General features: G+C 42.1%; 2 protein-coding genes across 2 annotated transcripts; one reads left to right on the forward strand and one right to left on the reverse strand.

The window, feature by feature from the left end:
* Nucleotides 1-1314: 1314 nt before the first annotated feature.
* Nucleotides 1315-7032, reverse strand: psme3 (proteasome activator subunit 3). The gene is made up of 10 exons (XM_080454338.1): nucleotides 6889-7032; nucleotides 5753-5785; nucleotides 5572-5634; nucleotides 4924-5028; nucleotides 4755-4803; nucleotides 4084-4202; nucleotides 3523-3659; nucleotides 3210-3264; nucleotides 2979-3065; nucleotides 1315-2887 (listed from the first exon to the last, which is right to left on the reverse strand). Exons 1-10 carry the CDS (start codon nucleotides 6928-6930, stop codon nucleotides 2807-2809), a joined length of 771 nt encoding a protein of 256 aa, XP_080310464.1. The 5' UTR covers nucleotides 6931-7032; the 3' UTR covers nucleotides 1315-2806.
* Nucleotides 7033-8239: 1207 nt separating this feature from the next.
* nbr1a (NBR1 autophagy cargo receptor a) lies at nucleotides 8240-24622 on the forward strand. Its single transcript, XM_080454342.1, has 22 exons — nucleotides 8240-8478; nucleotides 9709-9771; nucleotides 9976-9994; nucleotides 10236-10258; nucleotides 10595-10777; nucleotides 11201-11278; nucleotides 11783-12030; nucleotides 12908-13027; nucleotides 13654-13959; nucleotides 14320-14479; nucleotides 14889-15134; nucleotides 16095-16214; nucleotides 17120-17195; nucleotides 17296-17409; nucleotides 17693-17872; nucleotides 19150-19332; nucleotides 19472-19632; nucleotides 20026-20435; nucleotides 20707-20792; nucleotides 21565-21652; nucleotides 22407-22506; nucleotides 22841-24622. Exons 1-22 carry the CDS (start codon nucleotides 8377-8379, stop codon nucleotides 23048-23050), a joined length of 3276 nt encoding a protein of 1091 aa, XP_080310468.1. The 5' UTR covers nucleotides 8240-8376; the 3' UTR covers nucleotides 23051-24622.
* The last annotated feature ends 902 nt before the right edge of the window (nucleotides 24623-25524 follow it).

Raw genomic sequence — 25524 nt, forward strand, 5'->3', positions numbered from 1 at the left:
TTCCACTAAGCGTGCGTGCATACTTGTATGCGCGAGTGCTGAATCGCTCTAGGGAGGGATTCCATTCTATAGACACCTGAGCAGCATTCTGTCACTGCGTGAACAGAGTGAAGAAGGGGTGTGCCATCGATCTTCACTGGCCCAATCCAGAAGCTGCCTCTCAGATCAGATGGCTGCTGACTACGTCAGGAAGGTTGAGCAACATTACAATGTCTACATTCCAGTCGGCATATTACAACACTGTTAACTCAATCAAGCCTGTTCTTTTCCCCTGTTGATAATAGGGGCAGACCTACAGTATGCTTACTATTCTTGCAGACCTAATCTTGCAGGCTATATTATCTTACTCAACTCAGTGTCACTTCTGATCTGGACTTCATTTGAACATGAAGCAAAAGTAAATTCATACCGTGCTGTGATAAGTGTTTGGCTGTTTTACATACTGAGGTATAAGATTTTTAACCAAAACATCCTGTTAGATAAAATTGGAAACATAAATAGTGTACTAACTTAGTAAATCAACTCCATGAATTAAATATGGAGAGACAATTATAACTGAGCCATAGCTGAAGTTAAAGAATAATTAAACACTTCATATTACATGTTACTGTATGCCTTATACAGTAGGCCTATATTGTTCATAAAACGAACATATCACATTGCCAGTGCTGCCATCTATAGGTCAGAATGTTCACCCTGCTGCACCGCTCTTGTCCTGTCAATGATGTCATGTCAGACTAGTCTTGGAGACCGACATCAACTGTCTACTGAGACTCTGTTGTCACTCTGTGTTAGCTAGATCAGTGGTCACTGGTTCTCAAACTGGGGTCTGGGGATTTTATTTGAATTTGAAAATCAGCCTATCACGAAAGGCATGTCCCCTGACAGGCACAGGCTCAAATCATGTCTTTTATCTAATAATCTGATCTGCAGGCTCAAACGTGTCAATTCTATCAATGTGGAAGAGTATAGCTTATATCTAGAGGTCAACAGAGTAGGTTGGTCTATACAAATATACTATAGTTATGGTTTGTGAGTTACATATAACCTTATATTGCTATGAGGCAAATTGGCCATTATGTCATATACTGTAGGTGTTGTGCTCCACCTCAGCAATCCATCTCCCAGGGGTCTAGCGCATCGTGAAACAGGGATAGACTCCCGCGCTCTGGCTGATACAGACAATAAGCCTCTTCGATCTACTACTCCTACGTCAGTTATACACAATGAATACAAAAACAAAACAAACATACAGGACTAATTTTAGCCCTACGAGAAACTTAACAAACACATTAACATGCAGAACCATTCAAGCTCTTATCAAAAAGTGTTTATTCAATAAATTCAATCGCTTAAAACATAAGAGATGCTTTGGTGAATAATGACAAGTTTTCTTTGAGAACTAAGAAGCCAGTGAAGCTAAAACCATCACTTCGTACTTCTAAAAACATTACATTGACTTTTCTAAAATAAATAACTATTCTGCCTGATTTACATCCAGCATAAAAATTAAGAGCTACTTATTTATTATGACTATAAAACTGCAATTACATTACTAAAAATTTGCTTTCTTGTTACTTGGCCTATGAATGACACTACGTCTCTCAAGGCCAAAAGTAACAGCACATTCACTGAAGCAGTGGGTGTAAAAGCCACACTTGACATAGTCTTGAACTTTGTCAAAAACGTAAACATTAATGAAACAGTTTCACAGAAGAGCCATGGATGGAGAAGATGTTTTTAATTAGACTTTAAAAAATACATAGCGTGTTTTTCCCCTCCTTCTCGAAGACCTGTACTGTTCACCGACAGGTTTCAAAAGGGTTTAAAATAAGGACAATATTATTTAAAGTAATACTGTGACAAAACTCTTGAGTTTGTGTGATTAAACTTGCATTCACAGAAAACAGGCACCTATATCACTGATTTGAAGAAACAGATGCAATTTGCAAATGTACAGGATGGCCAGTATCAGTTTGCTTTTTGCACTGTGAATATTTGCCAGGATTTTATATACAGTGGATAAGTTAAGTGGCTTATTCTGGTTGATGTGACATAAAATTCTAGAGCAACCCTACATAGACAGTGTGTACAGCTCGCTGTACCACAGACTTGAATGCTTGCAATGGCAATACCTGCTTACCTGTCTCGGCATTGTTCAGTCTTGTTGATGTGCAAGTACTTGTCAGGTGGATTCCTATACTGAATGACAGAGGTGTGTGCCTGTCGAAGCTGGACAAAGGTACAAAAGGATAAATGCTCCTACACACTAGCACACTCCTGATAGGAGTTTATTGCTGATAGTGTAAGAATACGTAAAAGCATATTGAATTACCTTTGTGCATGAAATGTGCTTTACAAATCAACTTGCCGTGTAATTACAGAGTTGTCTTTGCTCTGGAAAAATGCATTCAAGTAAAAGATGTGATAAAATATCAGCTCCTTTGGCATTCATTTAAATTTTGACTTGCAAATTTGCTAACCTTTTCTGTGAGTTCAAATAAGTTGATAAAAGTGTGATTATTTTCTGTGAACACAATTTTCAGTGGTCTCAGGAGTTTTGCTACAACATTACCATACAATATTTTACAATTAAAACAAACGAACAAAAACAAAAAGTATGCGTAAGCCTTTCATCAAAGGAGGCTAATGGTTTTGTACGGGCTGGACTGATTGTGTATGAGTGGGTGAAATGGCGTCTGGCGCTATGCCTTCATACCAGGGGTTGGGCTAGTTCGACTAGCATGGTAGGGAACAGAGGCAGGTGTTTGAAAGTGATGCAAGATGGACAGCGGTTGGACATACATCAGTATAGTGCGTCCGTATTGCTGCTTCTGGGCCTTTTGATCTTCTCAATGTTCTTCAGGATCATGTCGTGTAACGTTACCTGTGTTGGATCAGATATTGGGTTAGAAAGGGTTTCTCCAAGACAACATTATGAAGACAATGTACAGTAAACATATTATAGATAGACGTACATATTGGTTTCTGAGCTCAGAAACTATGATCTTCAGACTGATGTACTCCTTCTCATCGATCTCTGTTACTGTACGCCTGTAGTCCTCCTGAGGAAAAGAAAACGTCAGTGTATCATTCCATCGTGCTTTCTATATTTCCACTGAAGACATTACTTATCATGCTATGCTATACACCGGACGACACATAAATTGTTTTAAGCACACAAGATTTGTAAAATTGCATTCACTCACCACATGTGGGTACTTTGCAATTTTAGACACCAGTTTTGCCCGTGTGATGTAGTATCTGGAATTAAAGAAAAGAGTAATAACCATAATCACCAGATGATGCCAATTAAAAGTACATACATTTGGCACTTTCAAAAGAAATAAAAGCTACATTGCTAGTCATCACTCTCACATCTTGACTGTAGCACTCACAACTGTTCATCTGCTAGTATTTAATCAGTACAAGCTGCAGCTTCAACAGAAAGCCAATAACCAGAACATTTATACAAGATCTGTATTCATATCTAGATACAGATATGCTTAGACAACTATATACCTTGATATCTGGTCCAGGTAAGACGCAGCCTCCCCCTCCACTGTTCTGAGTTCAGCTACTGTCTCCTCTTGGATTGACACGCCAAAGTTATTTCCGTCCTCTATCCTGGGGATTAGCAGCTGGACCCACATTTTAACCTGCAGAATAAAGCAGATAATGACGGTAAAAGTAACACCATACTGTACCTCGTCCAATGCCAGGTAAGATATAATACAATCACAGCAGCAATAGTAAGGTATTAAAACCAACAGGGCAGTGAAGAATCTAAGTCAGTGGTTCCCAGCCTTTCCACATCACATCAGTCTTAAGTGGCTAAGACTTATAAAATTGTGTCCCCTCAGGAAATAAGCCTATATTAAATTTTTTGGGCAAAGTATGATTTTATACCATTATTTGTTAATTGATTTCACTAACTATGTTTTAAAAAATGGGTTATAGGCTACTGTACACACTTTTTAACAGGACCGTAACCATTTGCACTAAATGTGCCAACTTAACACTTTTGAGATTTATGCAGGTAAATGTGAGAGCAATGAACAGGTAGAGAGAAACAGAACGTACTGTGTTGCATTTCTCTATGAGTGTCCTGATCTCTGGTTTGACCTTTTCGATCAGGTCGACAAGCTTAGCGTTGCTCTTCATCATCCCACCGGGCATGACGAAGACCTTGGTGCCAGTCACTGGGTGGAACAAAGTGGAGTAGAAAGGATTGAGTTTCAAACACAAGGGACAATTGTTGTACGATGGATGGGTCAAATCTGAAGACCCAGTTAGACCAAGTACAGAGTAGCAGGTAAAAGGCCTTTGTTTACTTTAAAGGTGTTTTACGAGACTAAAAAGAATATGTGAATAAGAAATGATAATAATATTCATTTGTATGACAGTGAACCTTCAACTTGATTTAAAATATTGGACATGCCGTTTTAAATCAGTAGTTAAAACTTTGGATGGACTTGAAAGTGGCAGCCACAAAGTCATTACTAATGTTGAGGAGTCCCATGCAGATGGCGAATGGAACTCATATTGAAAAACACAATGTCATCCTTTGGGTGTAGATGTGAGTGGCAGTAGTCATTATTCCTCCATTCTGAGTCTCATGCGAAATCCACATTCATTCAGTCTTTGGTGTCCAGAGTTGAATGCCTGTTCTGTTCAGCCTAACTGCACTAGCTAGATGATCAAAATGTGTGATGGATCCTAAGGATTTGTTGATTTCATTATACAACACTCACCCTTATCCTCCCCAGTAGCTTCCTCAAGCTTCCTCTTTTTGGCATTTTGCTGTGAACACATTGAACCAAACTTAATGAGGCTACACGTGACATGACAACTCTAAATCTATTCATGGTGCAAAGCACCATCTAGTCAAGATTAAGTTTCAGTTTTTCAACCGAGCCTCACCACTTCCAATCCATCGTGCAGATTTGAGAGCAAAATGGGGTCGGGCACTGTCAGGTTTATCTCCGAGTGGATTTCCTTCAGTTCAACGATGTTTATACAGGGATCCTGAAAGACAACAAGGAAACATGGGCTTCTAGATCTGGTTCTATTTTATCTTGGTCGCAAACATTGTTGACCTTCAAATAGAGGTAGGTTGTATTACTTCTTTTATTGCATGAGTTGTCTGTAGCCATTTTCATATATTGTCAAGCACATTTTAAGCAACCTTTTGAAATGTCACAAAAACGAAAAAGATGTGAATTTGGCAAATTTCCATCCTATACCGTTATTCAAATATTAGGAGTTGGGTTATCGAGCTAAGCAGTAGGTGGGGCTAACTCTCGAGTCAGTTGAGATGTATATTATTTCACTCAACAATAGGCAATTTGATGCTTATTTTACAAGTTCTGCTGACTTTTGCCCACTTGAGCATGTGGGCACACATGACTGACCAAAATACATTTCTAATATTCTACTGTAATTAAGAACGATTAATTAAAGACGGAACTTATTCAGCAAGTGTTTCCAGCTCACATAAACACAATTTTACACGAAATTCTAAAAGAAAAACATTTCGCATTTTGCCATAATGATACACGTGTCACATACTTTTAGGAAGTGATCCAGTTCCAATAACTTCTTTGGGAAAAAATTTGCAACAAGGTCCTCCGCCTGGAAGAGAGGGAAGCTTTTGGTCAAGTCTCGCTTGCAAAACATGACAGATTATTAAAGCCAACTCTGTGTAACTACGTTCATAATCCACTTTTAATTGGAATTGATTGACACTCACTTCTCCTGTGATCCGTTCCCTGAAAGCATCCACCTGTTAAGACAAAAATGTGAACAAAACGTCTGAAAGCCTTCGACAGAGCAAGTGACTGTGCGCACTTACTGTACCTGGTAGGTAAACATATAAAGCCAGTTAAGCCACCCAGAAAGCCTATTCAGCTTAAAGGGTGATGTAACTGATATTTTTGGTTAAAACTATAAGTTTGTTAACAGGTTAAATCTCTATACTCCTAATAGTGATCATTGCAGTAATGTTTGATCAGTAACAGGGGTCTAACTGTCTCTCTAGCACTTTAGTAAACAGAAAATATATTTACAGGCAGGTTATCAATTTCATCCAACCAGGAGAGAGAACCCCATGAAGATCATTCATCAGTTTGTGTTCCAGTTTTGTTCATTTGTTTGTTTCATCACTTCCAATTTCACTTGGTTATCCTGTATGAGTTCTCTTTCCTGATTGATTGGATGAAATTGATATTCTGACCTGAAAATGTATTTTCTGTTTACTGGAGAGTCCATGGATATCCATGTTAATGAACAAAGCTGGAGATTAGGAGATTGGAGAGTGGAGATTGCTATGGGAATATAGTTATGCAACACTCAGATTTTAACCACAGTAAAATGCTCTTGTTCATTTATCAATTTGCAACTGGGTGTGTGCAGTTGGTTCCATTTGTACACTGAGCTAAATTTGCACTGAGGATCTTACAGTGAAGAAGATGGCAAGCTGTATCAATGATGTCATATAGGTCATTATACCCTAATGGAACATGTTTAAAACATGATGGCTAAGGCCGGTTGTACACAGAACGGTTATAGGTTAGCTTACAGGACGAGGCCTTGTATTTAGCCGGCAAACGGTTGACTGTCTGGCTTAGAAAGCTGCGTGTATTTATGCAAGTGGCACGCTGTCACTCGTTCAGCCAACACTGTGAATAAAGGTGATCGATAGGTTTGTTTTGAGGAGTGCAGAACAAATCCACATATCTCCTGTTTTATCCCCGCCGGGTGGGTAGGCTGGTCCCAGGCCTCATGTGAGCTTCCATTCACCACACTATAGTAGCATTAGCCTGGATAGCAACAACATGCTGCACTACTGTAACGTTTACATGACGAGCCCAGCGGTAAACTTTTTACCTTGGTTTTGATTTCATTGTCCACTTTAAGGAGTGAAGACATCTTATTACTTGATCAATGACAGAAAGATTGTCCTAACAACAACAGCATTAAATTCCACTGTGTGAACAGACGTGTGGCTTTTTCTACTTCTGTTCTGTCAGCCTAGCAGCCACACTGTGTGAGTGTGAGCTTAGAGATGGCGTCATCACCGCGCGCGACAGAATGACAGTTGAGCATGCGCGGGGAGAGCGAAGAAATTGTTCTTGAAAATGTTCCTCAAATCAAAGTATTATTATGAAGCAGCATTATTTCTGTCTTTACATAATATACAATCTACAAGCTCAGATGTGAGCTTTGAGCTATTTTTGCATTTTGTGAAAATTTGAGAACGTTTTTAAAGATTTTTTTAATTCAAAACAGGTGCTACTTAATTAGGACCGTTGAGTGATTTCCAACGAGCGCTTCCAAAGTCCAACACTAAAAAAATAGCACCTGCACGGAAATCAGTGACAGAAAGTGGATTTTTATGAAACAAAAACTTGCAGATAGAAAGAGGATGATATAAGCTTTCCGTACAGCTGCTGCAATGTTGGTTCGTTTAAATACAATCAGGACTGTTCTGTTCTGTTGGATGTATGGGCTGTCAGTGTCAAGGGTTGGTATTGCAACTCTAGAATCCAGATTGATTGATTGATGTACTTTATTTAGTAAGACATGAGAAAAACAGTACATGGAAGTACAGATTCACAATACAAGGTCTACTAAACTGGAAGGCTCATAAAGCACTAAGCTTGTTTAAAATGAGATCCCCACGCACACAAATCATGATGACATATTTATAAGAGACAGACAGATATACACACTACTATACAGAACGTCATACAATCAGCTTACACAGGTTACTGGTATGAAAAATAAGAAATATGTACATATTCAATTTCAATTCAATTACATTTTATTAGAGTGTCAAATCACAACAAGACACTTTACATGTAGCGCATAGATATTAAAAATAGGATCTAAGAGTTGCTTGCAGCTAATGTGAAGTAGTCCTATCAATACCCGATATTATTTCTGAGCTTTGAGCTATTTTCGCAATTTGTGAAAACAATTTGAAAGTTTTTGAAGATTCTTGCCCAACATTACATGCTGAAAGTGGTTCATTATATGAAGTAAGTAGTCCTAAAACCCGATATAATATAACTCTATGCCATGGTAATACCATATACTCCGGTACAGTAGGTGGCTGCATGCTCCACCAAAGCAACGGCTGCAACAACCCGCCATGATAAAAACTACAAAAGAAGAAGAAGAAGAAGAGAAAAAAAACCACACGCGTCATCGTATTTTCCTCAGACGCAGCTGACGATGTAAACAAGAGGAGGTAATCGAGGAGGGCAACGAGAAAAGACAGAAAAGAAGAGAGGGGGGGGGGATCATCAAATTGTTCCGTTTTTTCCGAGCTCAATGATAACAACCGGCTCTCGGTTCTAATAAACCGCCGCCATGGGGCTCCCCGTCACCATTAAAGTGAATTTCAGGGGGAACGTGAAGAGATTCCTCGCTCCAGACGTGGACACATCGGAGTGGGACTCGGTAGAAGCCTGGGTGAGCAGCCAGGCAGACAGGCAGCTGAACGGGTAACCGGAAGACTCGCCCCAAAACACGCTCACCCCCCATCTATTTTTCCGCGGACCAGCGGTTCTTGTATTCTAGTTTTTCTGAGGAAAGGATAAGGTTAGAAATAACCTTATCTTACTGAGGTTAAGTCTAGGAATAAGGTTAGGTTTTGGCACCGTGTTACTGAGGTTACATTTAGGAATAAGGTTAGGTTTTTAGGCATAGCTTACTGAGGTTACGTTTAGGAATACCAGGTGAATACCGCCGGATTTGCCCCCGGGGCAACTGTGTTTTGGGGCGAGCGTTTTGGTATTCGCTGAACGCTGGCGCAGTTTGGTGAAGAAGAGAAGGGAGAAGGCCAGTGTTGCCATGTCCGCTTATTATAAGCGACTTAGGGCTTGTTTTTTCTTTGAAGTTGCTTGTAAATATTGGTGGTTGCGGGTTTTTGGGCTTGCTTCTAAAGTGTAGTTGCTTTTTTATGCAATTTTTTAATTATTTTAACCCGTGGTTTTAGAATATTTTCATGTGATGGACTCCAGTCCCACATGCCACATTATTATGTATTTGTCCCTCTAACCCCCATCTGAAAATGTTTTGTGCCAGGTAGCCCCCCCTCCGTACCAGATTTGTGTTAGAATGTTTCAAAAAGCTTCCAAATATTAAAATGTATTTCAAGATTTTTTTTTTAAATAGCAGATCTACAAGATCTAAAATAACTTATAGATTAGCTATTTTCAATATATACAGTATATAGATTTATTATAAGTGCTCATAATGGCCTAGTGAATAGTTGCTTCTTTTGGGCTTATTTTCCTAGACCTGGTTGCTTATTTCTCTCACAAAATCTGGCAACAGTGGAGAGAAGGCCCTGAAGCCTCGCTTATCCAACTCCCCAGTACGACGGTGTCGCTTGCAAAAAAAAGAGAGAGAGAGAGAGAGAGAGAGCGAGAACAGATCTACAAGCTGATTCGCGACGCGTTGTCAGCTTGTAGATCTGTTCTTCTTTTTTTCTGGCAAGCGACAATGAGGCTTTAAGCACAAAACAAATGGACCGTTTGAAGGACATTCTGCCATGTTGTTGCTATCATTGTCAGTTTGACCAAATGAAGTCAGTCAGTGTGTGGTTGTTGAATAGAACACGTTGTATATTTTCCACGATCGGTGTCTATTTTTTTGTTATTATTATTAATACATTATGTTTTCTGATGATATTTTCAGATTAAGGCTTCGTTCGGGATCAGCCACTTTCAAGTGAAATATTTTGATGAAGACAATGAAGAGGTAAGAAGAAGAAGAAGAAGGGCAAAGTGGTTATTATCATGGCATGCTGTCCTTGCTATTACACAGTCGTAGATGTATTGTTATTATTCGGCTGAACTGAGCTTGTGGTGTAGGTAGGCACAATGCCACCATGCTATCTGTATGTTAGTTTCTTACTATTATGCTCAAAACGAGTTGCCTATAATTGTCTCTCTCCTGTTTCAGATTTGCATAAACAGCCAAGGTAAGCTAGATTAATTCTTTGATCAGTTTTCTGTCTTCTCTGTGAACGTTGATGTGGAATATAAACATATGTCAGTAAATAGAGTAAAACTGAGTACATGTATTGTAAGGTCCAACAAGTAAAGGGCTATGTGACAAATGTATGGAATATTCACAGTTTTACTTTTTGATTCTCTGTTCAGTATTCAAACCATGTCTGTCTGTCTGTCTGTCTGACTGTTTGTTTACCTTTTTCTCTCCAGAGGAATATGAAGAAGCTGTCAAGGTATTGAGTATTGCATAATAACATATCACGATCTTATCAAATGTGATTTAACGTGATCTCATCCCTACAGTTCATCCAGGTTGAATAGTTTTTCTTTGGCTGTATTTAATAAAAGATGATTCCAACATGAGTCATGTCACCATTACAAAATGACAAGCACATGAGCATTGGATACTGCATTACTCAGACTTCTCACGTTATCCTCGTGAATACTTTTCTTAAGACACACACATAGAAATCTTGAGTGTCCAACACCTGATTTCTTTATTGTGCCTTTGGGCAGCTATTGTACGGAGCTTGAACGGTATGTGCTTGATGTTTGTTTTTCACAAGCAGAGTGCAGAGAAGCAGGGCAACCAGTTGCACATGAATGTTTACAAGATGAAGGGCCAGGCCTGCGGAGGCCCACTGAAGACCGAGGTGAAGGAGTTAAAGGGGGATCTCCGGCCCGCTCCTCCCTACCCCTCCAGGGTCAAGACAGTGGAGAAAGGCACGCAGGTCACCCCAGAGAGAGAAGCTGTAAGGAAAATGCATACGGTGACATTCTTCGTAGAGTTTTCTATTTATATACATAGTACACTTTATTTTTAGCAGCAGTGATACGCCAGCGACGCCACAGTGAATCTCGTTTTTTTTTTCATTTCCATAATCAGTTTCAGTGTCTTGTATGGTTTAAGGACTCCTGTTGTGATTTATGAAATTCCTTCACTATATTTGCCCCACATTTGTTTTTATTTTGGGAGAGCATATAATGGCTCAGATAATTAACTTTCATGGTGTTTGCGTTTGTGTAGCAAACTGTAAATTGAACGCACAAGCAGAACCAAGCTCTTGTATTTGGATGTCATGACCCAAATGCAGCCATGCCCTAGTTCTGACGCATACTAGTTTTTTGAGCTCCACACATTTGTGTAAAGGGTGTGTCTGTTCTGTGTGACACAGGTGGCTGTAAAGGACAGCAAAGGCAACCGAACAGAGGATGAACCGCCTCCGGTATGGTTCAGATCATATATGGAGAAGGTGAGGTTTTACTACTGAAATATAAACACTTAGTAACTTAACCACTTCAACCCTATATACTTGGTTGACTGGAGTCCCCCAGGGGTCTATACTAGGCCCCCTCCTTTTTTCCCCTCTACACCAAATCTCTTCACCACAAATAGCTGATCTACAAGCACATTGTGAGCTTGTAGATCTGCCATTTTCGCCGAATGTTCACCCCAAAAGTTGGATGCTAGGGTTCATGTGGTTAATACTACTAGTCTTGTTTTAATTTCTAAAGGTGGCTCAAGCCTTTATGTTAAGTGAAGTTGTAATTTCACTGGAAGCAGTCAGCGGTAACTTCGGTCAAAGTTCAACAAATTTAAACATTGAGTGGAGCGACTTGAAAATCAAGTCGCTCCACCTCTACAGGTCAACAATAGCTCATCCAGTGAGTTAGCTGGTCGTGTGCAGGTACTTTACCTGCTACTAAGTGTTTTTTTGTATTCACATTCAACCCACATAAATCCCCTTCTTCCCTAGTTCAAGGACGAGGTGGTCAAGGAGGTAGTGGAAAGGATGTGTAATGACTTTTCCGGTCAGTGCTGCACCCACAAAGCCACTGAAAGGACCCACGAGACCCCCAGGGCCATGGGCGGGGCCACGGGTGGTGCTACAAGTGCGGCCACAGGGCCCAGGGCTGGACTCTCTACCTCTAATGGGTCTCTCGGCTACACTCCCAACTGCAGCAGCTGCAACAAACTCACCTCCGAGGGCGCCTACAAATGCAGGTAGACCAAGCCCCTCAGATGAGTTTTTTGAACAAAACGGAATCTCAAAACCTTTTATGTGTTTTAGGGCTGTCAAACGATGGTTCCATAGTGAATGCTATTCAAATTGTAAAAAAGTGTCTATGTTCCTTCGTTGTATGTTAAACCATCTTGCATTTTAGTGTGTCCCCAATGGACGATGCTGTATGCAGGTCGTTGCTATGTTTGTACTGGACAGACGCTTTAATTTAATATCAGATTTAAATGTTAATGTAGGCATATTCATCGAGCTTAAAACAGCCAATAATTCAACAGCAGCAGCATGACAGAGAGTTCAGAAATGAGCTCAGCCGCGGAGAGAATGATCAGCTTTGAGCAATCTGAAAAGCCCCATTTGGAAGTACTTCAGTTCTTGGTCAGTAAAAGGCAAAATTGTGGAACCTCGAGACAAAGTTGTATGCAAGCTATGTAAACTACAGATGGCCTGCCTTTTCACATCACTAGCAACATCTTGAAAACATGCACTCAAGTGAATTCAGTCACTTTTCTCAAATTGTGTGGCCTAATTCTTTTCAAACAAAAGCATTCTAAAACTGTATGTAGATTTTAAAAGTGATACTGAATGTTGTTTCAAACTTGACTGCATTCATGTTTATGTTCAAATAAAATGTACCTATACTAGTTATGTGTCTCTTGTTGTATTGGTTTGCCCTCTTGTGGACGTAATGCGCAATAACACAGCCCAAAAGTTGGTCAAATTGTAACATTTTCAACTGTAATAGATTTTAGAATATATTTGAACTCCGAAACATATTGTGATATTTGATTTTGTCCATATCACCCAGCCCTACTATTCATATCGTTTTTTTGTGTTGTCCCTCCCCGATCCCTTGTTCAGTGTATGCCCATCCTGCATCCTGTGTGAGATGTGCAGGCATAACCATGACCCCAGTCACAACCTGGTGAGAACCAAGACCCCTCTCTCTATCCCTGAGCATGGGATGTCTGGAGAGTTGAGGTAAGTCAGCCAGATAATGAACACACAGGAGAGAATTCACAAAAGGATTGCAGCCACTGCACAAATAAGACAAAAAGAAACCATCTCAAAACATGCCCAAAAGGGGGAAATACATCCCTAACTGCTCTACCAAGCAAATAGCATGTCTGTGCTATTTGTACGTGTTTAAATTAGGTGATATGCGGACATTTCTATGCAAATGAGTGTCATTGCAAAAATAACTCCAATTCACAAACACCAGTCAGAGTGAAAGTTATTAGCATCTTCAGAGAGTTGGTGGTAAATTAAGTGCATTAATTAGGGCTGTACATGTCCAGACTTTACAGTGATCATGGAAACAGTGATCGAAAACATGTGCAAGCATCGTCATGCCAGATGTGCTCATGAGCAGATATTCCAACCCTCTAGTACAGAGGCATCAAACTAATTTTAGGTCTGACTTGTTCACAGTAAGGGAGTATGAAATAAAGCAAGATAGAAACACTCACTAAGTTCAAGATTCAATAGTGCATTGTATCAGCCAGTTTACAGTAACTGATACATTATTCTTTAGATGCTCTTGGGAACATTTTAATTTGACTGAAAAGGGTCAACAGATGGACCTTATTGATTATATGTCAAACTAGGTTCCCGAGGCGAGGAGACAGGACGGTACGCAAGGCTGAGCGACAGCGCCTCAAAGCCGAGCGTCGACAGCTGCGCGCCGAGGTGAAAGAGATCAAGAAGAAATTGAGACTGGAAAAGAGGGGTCTGCAGTGGAACGGGCCTTCTACCTCCGGCAGGAGCAACCCGACAAACATGGCTTCTGCTTCCACCCAGGCCCCAGCCCTGCCCCCGACTCCCGCAGCCGCTCCAGAAACAACCTCAGGTCCAGCCCAACCCCAAGGTCCCGTTCCGGCCCCGGTCCCTGACCCCCAGGCCTCCAGTCCAGAGTAAGCGCCACCCCGGGAGCGCGTCCGCCAGTGCTGGGCACTTCTATGCCCAGCATGGATGCAAAAAAAAAAAAAAAAGTCTTTTTTTTTCTCAAGGAAAAAAAAAATCCAAATATGCCATCTTTGTAATCTAGTCTGTATGAGTGTATCGCTGGCTGCTCTGGTGGTGGAAAATGATGGAACTACCTCACAATGTGAAAACTGCTGCTGCTGCTGCTTCATAGATTTTCTAAGAAAAAGAATTTGCTTTTGAGCTGCAAAAAAAAAATCCTGCTTTTTTGATTCGTAGAGAACAAAAGAGATGGGTCTTATAAGAAACCAGGGCTGTTTTTCAACAATGCTCTGTGCACTTAAAACCAGGGATCCCGGGGTCTCGCACACCTCCTTGGTGCCCACTATGGCTGCCTTGTTTCTGGATGAAAATCTGCCCGACGGCACCCGTCTGGAGCCCGGTACCAAGTTCATCAAATACTGGAAGATGAGGAACTCGGGCACTATCAGCTGGACCTCAGAGACTAAGGTACCCCCCTCCCCACCCCTCCACTGAGTGGACAGGCTCTTCTATGCCACTGTCACTGTCCACTGCACTCTACTACCTTCCTATTTCATCCACTAACAACAGATTTCTTATAGATTTCTTATCCAACCTAATGCCTCTTCTATCCTTTTTGTCTGAGCTCATCATGATTGTTTTTAAGTTTAGTTGAATCAGTATTTGGGTTTCAGTGTTTTGTTTCGATTTGTTTTTTTTGTCTGTCACTCTTTCTGTACATCCCCCCCTTCCTCACCATCCCATTGCATGTCGACTGTGTCCTTGTGTGTTATGTGCTTTGTTGCGTGTGCACATCTGTGTCCGTTATGGTTGGTTACTCCTGTTGTGTGTGTGTGTGTGTCCACGTGTCCCATCCTCCCCACCCCACCCTCCCCAGCTGAAGTTCATGTGGGGTAACCTGGGCCTGGCGTCGGAGGAGAAGCGGGAGGTGCCCGTCCCCTTGCTGCAGCCGGGACAGGTGGGCGTGGTCAGCGTGGCTTTTGTCGCCCCGGTGATGGAGGGGACGTACACGTCCCATTGGCGGCTGGCGCACTGTGGCGCCCAGTTCGGCCCGCGTGTCTGGTGCAGCATCTTGGTGGACCCCGGCAGCCGCGACACATTCGGCCATCAGAGCAAGAGACTGGCAAGTCTACCCCCCCCCCCCTCACCACCACCACCTGATCACCACCTGATCATGATTGCATTAGGGGTGCAACAGTTAATCGTTTAGAGAAAAAAAAATCGGTAATCGATATGTAAATAGTCGATTAACACATTCCATGCCAGACGTTAATCTCATAATGTACTCACCAGTGCCAACGTGTTATTGTTGTTTTTTTGTTTTTTTTCACGTCGCCATAGACCTTGTTAAAATCCTTAAGATTGAACTGTGCACTGTCTGTTTACATCGGAGACTTCTCACTGAATCTACCAGTGAAAACCACGTGTCAAACGGAGCTCCATGGTTGTAGTTAGAGCGGATTACGTTAAACAGTGATATGCGAGGAGAAAAAACTACAGGAAGAGAATTGAGTTTCAGTTTCGTCATTACAACGAGGGCCGACGTGATCGGCAAAACCGGATCCCAAATAATTCTGTTTCCTGTTTTCAAACCGGAACCGGAAATGGATCAAAAAATTCCGAAAGTGCACCTGGGAAAAAATCAACGCGAATCGGCGGTTCGCGTAGATCTACGCGATTGGCACGCTGCGGCTTTAAATAGGTTCGCGTAGATCTACGCGATTGGCATTCAATGTGTTAATAATCAAACCCTATTTTGGGTATGTCATTATAGTTTTAAAAAAGATTCAAAAACCTTCAAAATTATCTGAAAATAGCAAATTTACAAGCTGTGAGCTTGTAGGTCAGCTATTTTCACAATTTGTGCACGACACCGTTGTGTGGCAAAGTATAACATATGGCTTAAGTGGTGAATCGAGTCGTTGATATAGTCTACATTACATTTTTAAAGACTGTAGGAGCGCTTTCAAATATCACAATGCATTAGGAAACATATACCTATTTCAAACAACTTGTAACTTAACCCCCCCCCTCATCAACAAACCATATCCTCATCATGCCATTTTGTGTGTGTGTGTACCAGAAGGAGGAGATGAGGCCAACAGAGAAAGATGAGAGGAAGAGGTCGAGGGACGACGTGCTGTCAGTAGACCTCACACACAGAGATTACTATTTCCCATCAGTTGATCTGCTCACTGCACAGGTACACATTGTCTGGATTCTCTGAAAACACACAGCAAGGGGGCCGTTAGATTGTTAGTTTTTTGTAATCCTTATAATAATTATATCCTTGAAAGAATGTTCCAGGATGTTCATAAAACAAATCACCTGTCCACGCTTTTAAAAACGGATACACACGTCTTCACATTTTCTAAAAAGTAAATTTTCAGAGGACAAAAATGCGTTTGCATGTGGACGAACCCCCCCCCCCCAAACGCGAACTGCCTTTTCCCATACTGTTGAAGCACAAGGGGGCGGGGCTGTGGGCTATGTTATTGCAGTGAGTGGCAGTTGGGGCAAACGCAGTCCCCACAACATCATTTTCGATTCTGTGCCTATCGGTACATAACTCGGACGGCGCTTAGTCGACTAGAAGACCATCGGCCGGTCGTCGCGGGCACTCGCGCCTGGAGGCGCTCGGGCGCGACTCCTCGGCCTCAAGGTCTGCTGAGTCGGCGCGCCTCCGTCATGGTCCAAAACTATACTTTATCGGCGAAAAAAAGTAGTCTGCGGTTGTTTGAAAATGTTTTGTCCCAAGCGGGAATCGAACTGCCAGAGGTAGTGGATTGGTAGTCCAATGATCATCGAGGTGCGCCACTGAGGCTGGTGCAAAGATTGGGTATTTGTATTAGAATGTGACGTCCTAACTCTTCTAATGTAGAGGAAAGAAGTCCCCGCCCGTGCACCCGCCCAATAGGGGAAGCCTCGCCCCTTCGGGGCGAGTCTTCCCAACAGTATGGGAAAAGGCAGTTCGCCCCCCAAACGTGTTTAAAAAAATACCTGTGTATGTGTGGATGGGGCCTAAATATTACTGTAAGATGGAATGTGTCTTTGTATGCTCTCACTGCCTCAGCCTCAATAAACACTACATCTATTCTGTGTTCCAAGGACCTGCTGTCATTTGAATTACTGGATATAAACATTGTGCAAGAGTTGGAGAAAGTTCCTAACAATACTCCAGTGGGTAAGTTAAATGTGTATATACTTATTAATATGATGTTTTCTTTTTTGCTCAGTTATAAATCTTAAGCGCTCTGGTCATATTTGCTCCACCTCTTTGCTAGATTTGACACCCTGCATGTCGCCCCTGCCCCATGATGCACTAGTGTTGGAGAAGGTCGAGCCTTCACTCATGAAAGATAACACGGAGGAGGTCAAAGGGGTCAGAAACCTTTTTGGTAAGTGGGTGTGCGACAGCAGAGCATGTTACTGGACAGTTCATATATGTGCATGTTCATAAAACTATGGATGACTGTGTAACGATATTGCAGGGAAAAGGGCATTTGTGCTCAGTAAAACCTTCCATAGATTTACATATTTTATAATCAATCTATACCCCTCCATATATCCTATATAAAATACAAAAAAATTAATACTGCTAATGTAACAGTATGTCACTGTATGTACATTCTTCATAATGCTAGTGGTGATGATGACCTCTGTCCTGTGTGTTTGGTCCAGGAGTGAATCTGGGGCCCCAGCAGGAGGCCGCAGTGGAAGCTATGAGCCATGAGGAGGGGGACGAGGAGATCAGCGGGGCCCAGTTTCTCTGTGAGACCGTCATTCGCTCCCTCACCCTGGAGGAGGCCCCTGACCACAAACCGCCTTGCAGGGCCCAGCACAGCGGCCGCACACCACGGGGTAAGGGGCCAATATACTGGTGGTTGATTGTGGAATTTAAGCCATGAATACATTCTCTCATTAACTTGTGTTGGCTCTAAAAAAAACTCTAGTATTTTAATATTTTCTGGTAATATATTGTATTTAGTTCATTTGGACTGCATCCTCCTGAACAGGATGCAGAACTAATAGTATTAACATCCGACACACCACACCCGTTCAATAGCTCCTACTCATTTAATAGAAGCTCCAAACAGCTGTTGTGGGGTGCCAACATCGACCTGGCATCCCAGGATCATTTCCATCTTGTTTCTAATTTCCAAGCTTCAAACTAGTGGCAACAGATTACAAGGACAAGTATACGTTTACGAAACAAGTCCGCAAGGACTTTTTTGGCCGGACCTTTTAGACAAAAGCATTATAAATGTAACTGTGTTGTTTTACATTCTTTTGCCTAATAAAAATTTCAATCAATCAATCAATCAACGTGTTGCGAACGTTCAGGGCATACTTGCCAGCACTGGCCTATATATGGATATCCCCATAAATGGAGACGATCGACCTACAAGGTCGTCATAGAGACCCAAGACGTGTCATAGATACGGGGTCTGACATCAGTGAACCCTTCCCAGAGGCTCCATATGTGGAGATAACCGTCACGTCCAGGACTGACGTCCTGGTCCCATATTTGGGCATAGCTGACATGGGCAGCTCCATGTGGGGAGATGTCTGACACTATCTGACATCACCACGGTGATGTCAGGGGCTACCCACAGCAAGATAAAACACACTGGATGTCATGGCTGAAACCACTCTCTCCTCATCGGCACTAGACTCAGTCTTAACCCTTCCAGAGTAGCCAGCATCGATCCAAGCAGGATTAGCTCACCTGACAACCCAGTGTCCTCAGCGACGCTCGAAGATCCTCTTAACTCTCTCTAGAGTACCAGGACGACTAGCTGGCCGTACAACCCAGCTAGGCCTCACAGTGGCTCTTGAGTCCGGTTCTAAACAACCAGCCGATTATCAGTTTTATAATACGGATACTACTCAGATCTTGTAAAAAGAAAAACAAACATTTGAATCTTCTCTTCTATTGAGCCTTCAAAATATATTTTAACCCCTTTCAACTTGGCCTTCCTATTTTGGGTATGTGGGCAAGGACTTGTTTATATAAAAAAAAAAAATTACCAAACTTTCCAAAAATACCAAAATGAATAGCACATACAGGTAATGCATATTTGTCTTAGGTGAGATCTTGTATGCTCATGATACACTGTCCTTTCTTTCCTCTATAGTATTTCCTGCTGTATGTCGAGGCCCTGCCCTCTTCTTTGAGAGAGTGCTCGAGGTTGAGAAGGCAGCGAGGTTCCCGGGAGCAGAAACCGAGCCCAGCGCTGTGAAACTGGAGAGTGCGGCACCGCCTCCACCATACTTGCATATCCATCAGCTGCAACAGCAGAAAGAAGACAATACACCTGGTTAGATTAATTCCTCCCTTTTTTTGGGGTTAATGGACAAGAGCATGTCACATTCCCAGTGCATCACTTTGGTAGTAATTAATCTGTGGCGTCTCAAATATAGGACAATATTCATTTTATATACATATTTTTCCATTAGAAGTTCTTCTGGTGGTGCCAGAGGTTGAAAACCTGCACGCTCATCTGATGGAGGAGGACGAGGCGACAGCCGTGGCAGAGAAGGAGGTGAAGAAGGACAATAAAGAGGAAGATAAAGATGATGATGATGTTGATGGAGATAAAGACGAAGACTGGGATGAGGTGAGCGGAGAATAGCAGCTTGGCTTTGCCTCTCTGTATGTGTCATACCTATCCTGCATGTACGGTACAGTGTGGACACACCTAGGTTCCATATCGCCGGTGCCTTACCCATTATCCCTAAACTTCTTTGCCATTTTTTACTATTTTTAAAAACATTTTCAAATAGTTCAACTAGCCGAACTACGTCGACACGTTGTGAGCTTGTAGTTTGGCCATTTGAACTATTTGAAAATGTTTTTAAAAAGTAAGGCGAAAATAGGGCCCCAAATCTGTTTCTCTGTTTTCGGCATGGTGGCACGTCACAAAAACCTTTTTTCTTCTACTCACTGCCTCCCCCAGGCAGTTGAAGAGACTCACTACTAACCAGTCTTTATCCTCCTCCGCTGCCTTCAGGTGAGCAGCCAGGCGTCCTCGCTCTCGTCCTGCGACGATTACATCATCGTCCTGCCCGACTGCTTCGACACCAGCCGACCGCTGGGGGATTCCATGTACAGCTCTGCCTTGTCACAGCCTGGCACTACGGGAGCTACCCGGGAAGAGGAGGAAGAGGAGGAAGAGGAAGAGGAGGAAGAGGAAGAGGAGGAAGAGGAGAAGGAGGAAGAGCCGTGCTCCGAGCAACTGGAGGATCCAGAGGGGCCGGAGGAGGCAATCGCGCTGCCACCTCCCGTCGAACCTGTCCACAGCAGCGTCAACCAAATGCTGTGTGCCTCACAGACCCTGGACGCCATCACCCTCACCCCTGAAGTGGTGTCCCCGCCACTACCCGACGCCATTCTGCCTCCGCCTGCTCTCTACTCACCTAGGTGTGCTGTCTGAAGGGATATCTCTTTTTGTTAAAAAACATATACTTAGTTTCTATACGAGGCCACCTCCCGTTTTCACTCGACACTAGATGTCTTTGTCAAAAATAGCCGATCTACAAGCTCACAATGCATGGCAAGCTTATCGATCTGCTATTCTTGCTGATTGTTAGCCCCAGAATAGGGTTGCAAGGGTTCAAGTGGTTAAATCATTGGTGTTACCTGGTGACTGTGTCTACCTACATGGTGTAACTGTTGGGGGTTTGTGTTTCAGGTCTGAGGCTCTGTACCTGGCTGAGGACCCCAGTCCTCCAGTCTGTGGAGCATATGAGCCACGGCAACCAGCGGTCCATCTAAATAGTAAGTTCTGTTTGTTTAGAATCACTTCCGTTATTTGCACACCCCGGTGGGAGCTACTTACCATGTTGAGGTATATTGACACAGTAGCCCATGTTTTTCTGATAATTAGAAGTTAACATTCCCCTTTTTTCTGATGCCCAGAACGTTAATATCCCCGTATTTCTTTTCTTTTTTCTTTCTTTATATACAGTATATTTTTGGGGCAGTAGGGGATCACATACCCGTACCTCCATTACAGTACACTTCTAAATTTGCAGGGAAACATCTCTCTCCAGTGCTTGCAATAATTCAAAACCAACGAAAGAGGAATTGCGTGCTCACCTTTTATTGATTCCCACTTGGGAAGAATATAAATGTACACGCGTGGTGTGTGCTCCCCCTAACATAACATAATCTTTAAAAGAAAGCCCCTGCCTTTGAGGATCAATATTGGCATACAGATACTGAGGTTGAATTGAAGTTTTTGAAAAACAGGACCTCACCTGAACTACAATAGGAAGGCGCAAGACGGAAAACTATACATGTCATATGTCAGGATAAGCCACTATACCTATTGTACGTATATTTAACTGTCGACTTCTGTCAGACGTATCTACAGTATATCTCGTGTAGCTACTGTGGTCGTGTTGACTCTCACCAAAGAGGAAGTAGGTTTTGATCCCTTCTGTGAAAACAGGAAATAACCTACCCTACTGGACATCATTTTGGAATTTGATGCTTCAGCAGAAAACAGTCTGCTGTCTTCCTCTAACAGTGTTTTTGTGTTCTGCAGTATCATCTGGACTGTCGCGTTCAGCGGGCTCAGCATCCAGTGCCTTTGAGACCTACAACCCCAGACCCTGCAACGCTCTGCAGCCAAGGTGCCATACACCACCATAGCATACCGTCTCATGCTATGTGTGACGTTCACCATACATCACATTCACATAGTTGGGCATTTGTGCAGCACCAAAGACTTTAAGCCACTCACCGGTATACCCTATATACGGGGACTGGAGCCCCCCTGGGGTCTATACCTGGTCAATACTTTTTTCTTTCTGCAACAAATCCCTTTGCCAAAAATAGCTGATCTACAAGCTCAAAACGCTGATGTGAGCTTGTAGATTGTCTATTTACAGCAAATGTGTGCCCGTTATGACATGCCCAGAATAGGGATTGCTATGGTTCATGTGGTTAATAAACAATCAAAAAAGCGCACAAAAAATTATGAAAATGTGACAATTTGTACTCTGTAAGAAGGGTTATCTCTGGTGAAACCGAAAGTGTTGCTAATTCCCTGAACAAATAGTGTGTTCTGTAAAGCAGTGGTTCTAAAAGTGGGGTTTGCAACCCACAATGGGGAACAATTCAATTTCAGGAGAACGTGTCAGAACGACTATTCAGATCATAGGTTTCACTCTTTACCACTGTTGTCTCCCCACCTACTGTGCAGTATTAGACAGTTGTACAGTTATTTACAAAATGTAATCTAAAATCTAACTAAAATCTTCTGTTATGGGGGTTTCCTGGCACAAAATCTTTCCAATCGGCTTAATAAGTATCGATTTTGGGGGTCCTTGACATGAACATTTTTTTGTAAAGCAGTGGCTAACCACATCCATGTTTGTGTGCTAGGGGTCAAGGAGGCATCACAGAAGGACTGGTCAAGGGGGCGCTCTCGGTGGCAGCGTCCGCTTATAAGGCTCTCTTTACTGGACCCAACTGCTCCGTACAGGTACACCCCTCTCAAAATCCATAGCGTTCATTTAACTCTTGAGAGTGTACAAATGGAACCAAATACGGGTCCATTTGATTCCATTTGTACACTCTCAGAGTTAAATGAACACAGAGGAGGACTTTACTGTGTGTAGGCATTTAACTGATGTTCTTATCCAGAGTGAGTTGACCTCATCATCATCCTTCTCCATCCTCTCGCCCCTCCATCGACTGCTCTGTCCTTCATTCACTCCATCTTGTCTTCTCCTCTCCGCTTCTTCCACCCATCCTTCCTTCCTGTTTTCTGGTCTGTCACCTCTCTCTCTCACTCTCTCTGTACCCTCTTATCTCAGCGGGGGGTGGATCCAGCGGCAGTGGTGGTAGCGGCACCGGCCAAGCAGGACCCCTCCATGATGTCGGTGCTGCTGGAGATGGGCTTCAGAGACCAGCGGCTCAACCAGCGGCTGCTGAGGAAGCACGGCTACAGCCTGCTGCATACCGTCAACGAGCTGGTCCAGATGGCCGAGGAGAACCAGAACCTGGTGGCAGATGCTCACCACTAATGGAGGGGAAGGGGGTGAAGGGGAGGGGCAACTCGAAAGGCTATGAGGGGGGGGGTGCATTTCATCTGAGATGTCAAGAGGAGATTTGCTCTCTTTAGCTGGCGAATGGGGGGGGGAAAAAGACCCCACAATATTGTTGTCTTTAAGATAATTGACTTTCTGTTTTGAAGGAAAAAGTCTTGTTTTGATGCTTTATCTAATACCATTTTTTATTTTATGATGCCTTTGAATGGTTTTATTTGCAGCAAGTGTACTGAAGCTTGTTCCGTTGAGGACAGTGTCACTTGACATTAAAAGAGACAAATATAAGAGGAAGAAATAGGGTTTTCTTCTCCATGGCGTGTCCATGCGCAGCCTCTCCTTGCCTGTAGATGAGATTCATACAAGTGTTGGATTTAACCACACATTTGTTTGTAGATTTGGGTCAAATCTAGGTAGCTTAAACCTTCCCCATGCCTTCCCTACCTGCACCATATAGCTTTATGCCTTGGTCAAAAGGACCAGAGGCTTGTGGTGGTGGACTATCTCCTTCCTAGATCTTTCCTCTTTGTATGGATTATATGGCTTCACGTTCTTCTTGCTCTGTAAAAATAATGTCATCAATAAATAAATAGGAACAGAGATGGTGAATATTACTGAATGTCAGCAACCGTTTAAAAAACAAAATTGCCCCGTTAAAGCCAGCTTTATTTTAGGATATGTTACTGGTTCTGTTCTCGGGCGTCGTCTGGACATTTAAGTTCAGCGCGTATTGGGACAATGAACGAGCAGGACTTTCCAACTCTTTATTTTTCTTATCGTAGTGAATCTTGCCTAAACAATGCAATCTCTTTCTGTATCAGAGTACTGTTATTTTAGATGTTGACGTGTGGAATGTATACTAAAATTATCCAAATGGATCACTTTGTTTAGACATATGTTTTCTACAGCGCCTGCATGACAGGTTAAGCTTGATTTATACTTTGTTGTGTATACGACACCATTAGCCGATGGAGTATAAGCATTAGAGAGAGATGAGTAGTGTTTCTTGTGGTCTTTAGCACAGTCAACAGTAGGAAATTTCACGTCATTCACAAAATTGCCTGCATTAACATCCGTTGTCACTCAAGAGCCAACTTCAACAGTCACGCAGTTTGAAACATTACCTGAACCAAGACCTCTATAAGAGATACATTCCTGAATTTCTTAATGGAACCAAGTTTATTTTTTATCATGTTTTCATGAATGGTGATCGAAGATTTACTGACTGATGTCATGTTTGATGATTTTACATTCTTTGTGTTGCGTGGGAGCATAGATTTAAATGAACATATGCCTGTTATGTTTGATTCCTCTGCCTTTGTGTGTATTGTATGTTTGTTTGTTTTTTGCTTTAAAATATTGAGTGGCTGAGGTGTTTGGAACCATTATGTTGAGGATTGTTACTTACCTGTGGTTTAAATGGATCATGCTATAGAGATATACAGTATGCTGAATATATTTACTGTGCTTGGTAAATGGATCTCCTACCATAGAGTGTATATGTTAAAATATCTGCTACTGTCAGTTCGCCAATAAACGATTTGCACAACACGGTCTCTCTTAAATCGTTGATGATTCAGCACACCTTTTATTGCATAGATTCTATACAAGTGTGTTCCAGTTAAACCATGAACTCAACAAAAGTAGGTTAAAGTCTAATGTGCATTTGACTAAAGAGGTGAAATGTGCTGTTCCTTGGATGATCGCACAGCCTCTCATAAGAGCAACTATATATATATATATATATATATATACCGGTATATGCTATATTTGGATGATGCACAGCCTTAAGAGCAACTATACTGTATATAGATTATATTATACATTTGGATGATGCACAGCCTCTCATAAGCGCAACTGTCTGTGTGTTTAGAATATATATATAGGCTACTGTCTGTATATAGACTATAGAGCCATGAAACCCCATCTGAAAATAATTTGTGTCAGGGGCCCCCAGAAGACAAGATTTGTGTTATATATATATATATAATATAACCAAGCAAAAGTAAGGCAGCGATTGTCAACCTGTGGGCCGGGGCACCTCAGGCCGTGAGGATATTGCAAGTGGGCCCCCCAAATAATTGGCAAAACACTAAGATTGTAGTAATTGATAATATTATTGCTATAAAAGTAATTTGAAAAAAAAAGTACAAAAAAGAAAAAGCATGCCCTGATTCAGAAAAGGTTGAGAACTACTGGTTGAAGATTTCACAGGTTTTTTTGGTGGCAAACCATAGACCATCTTTTTTATATATATGTCAAATCCATAATTCCTGAGTAGGCATTAGCATGTCTATTTTGCAACCATAGGGCTCACACTGACAATCTTAGACACCAAGGGCAACTCATGAACTCATTAAGAATTTGTTAACAGTACTGTTAACAGTAAAACATTTTGATTTGTTGAGTGTAAAACTTTTGATATTTCAAAACATCTCGCTGGGAGATCTGAA

The sequence above is a fragment of the Gymnoscopelus braueri genome (genome assembly GCF_963280865.1).
Source record: "Gymnoscopelus braueri genome assembly, chromosome: 17".
NCBI lineage: Eukaryota > Metazoa > Chordata > Actinopteri > Myctophiformes > Myctophidae > Gymnoscopelus > Gymnoscopelus braueri.

Coding starts and splice junctions, on each gene's coding strand:
- psme3 (XM_080454338.1), bottom strand. CDS start 6,930: ATGTCTTCACTCCTTAAAGTGGACAATGAAATCAAAACCAAG. Junction 3,660..4,083: donor TCATAGAGAAATGCAACACA/GTACGTTCTGTT, acceptor TTTATTCTGCAG/GTTAAAATGTGGGTCCAGCT. Junction 3,066..3,209: donor TTGCAAAGTACCCACATGTG/GTGAGTGAATGC, acceptor TCTTTTCCTCAG/GAGGACTACAGGCGTACAGT.
- nbr1a (XM_080454342.1), top strand. CDS start 8,377: ATGGGGCTCCCCGTCACCATTAAAGTGAATTTCAGGGGGAACGTGAAG. Junction 8,479..9,708: donor GGGACTCGGTAGAAGCCTGG/GTGAGCAGCCAG, acceptor TGATATTTTCAG/ATTAAGGCTTCGTTCGGGAT. Junction 13,028..13,653: donor GGGATGTCTGGAGAGTTGAG/GTAAGTCAGCCA, acceptor ATGTCAAACTAG/GTTCCCGAGGCGAGGAGACA.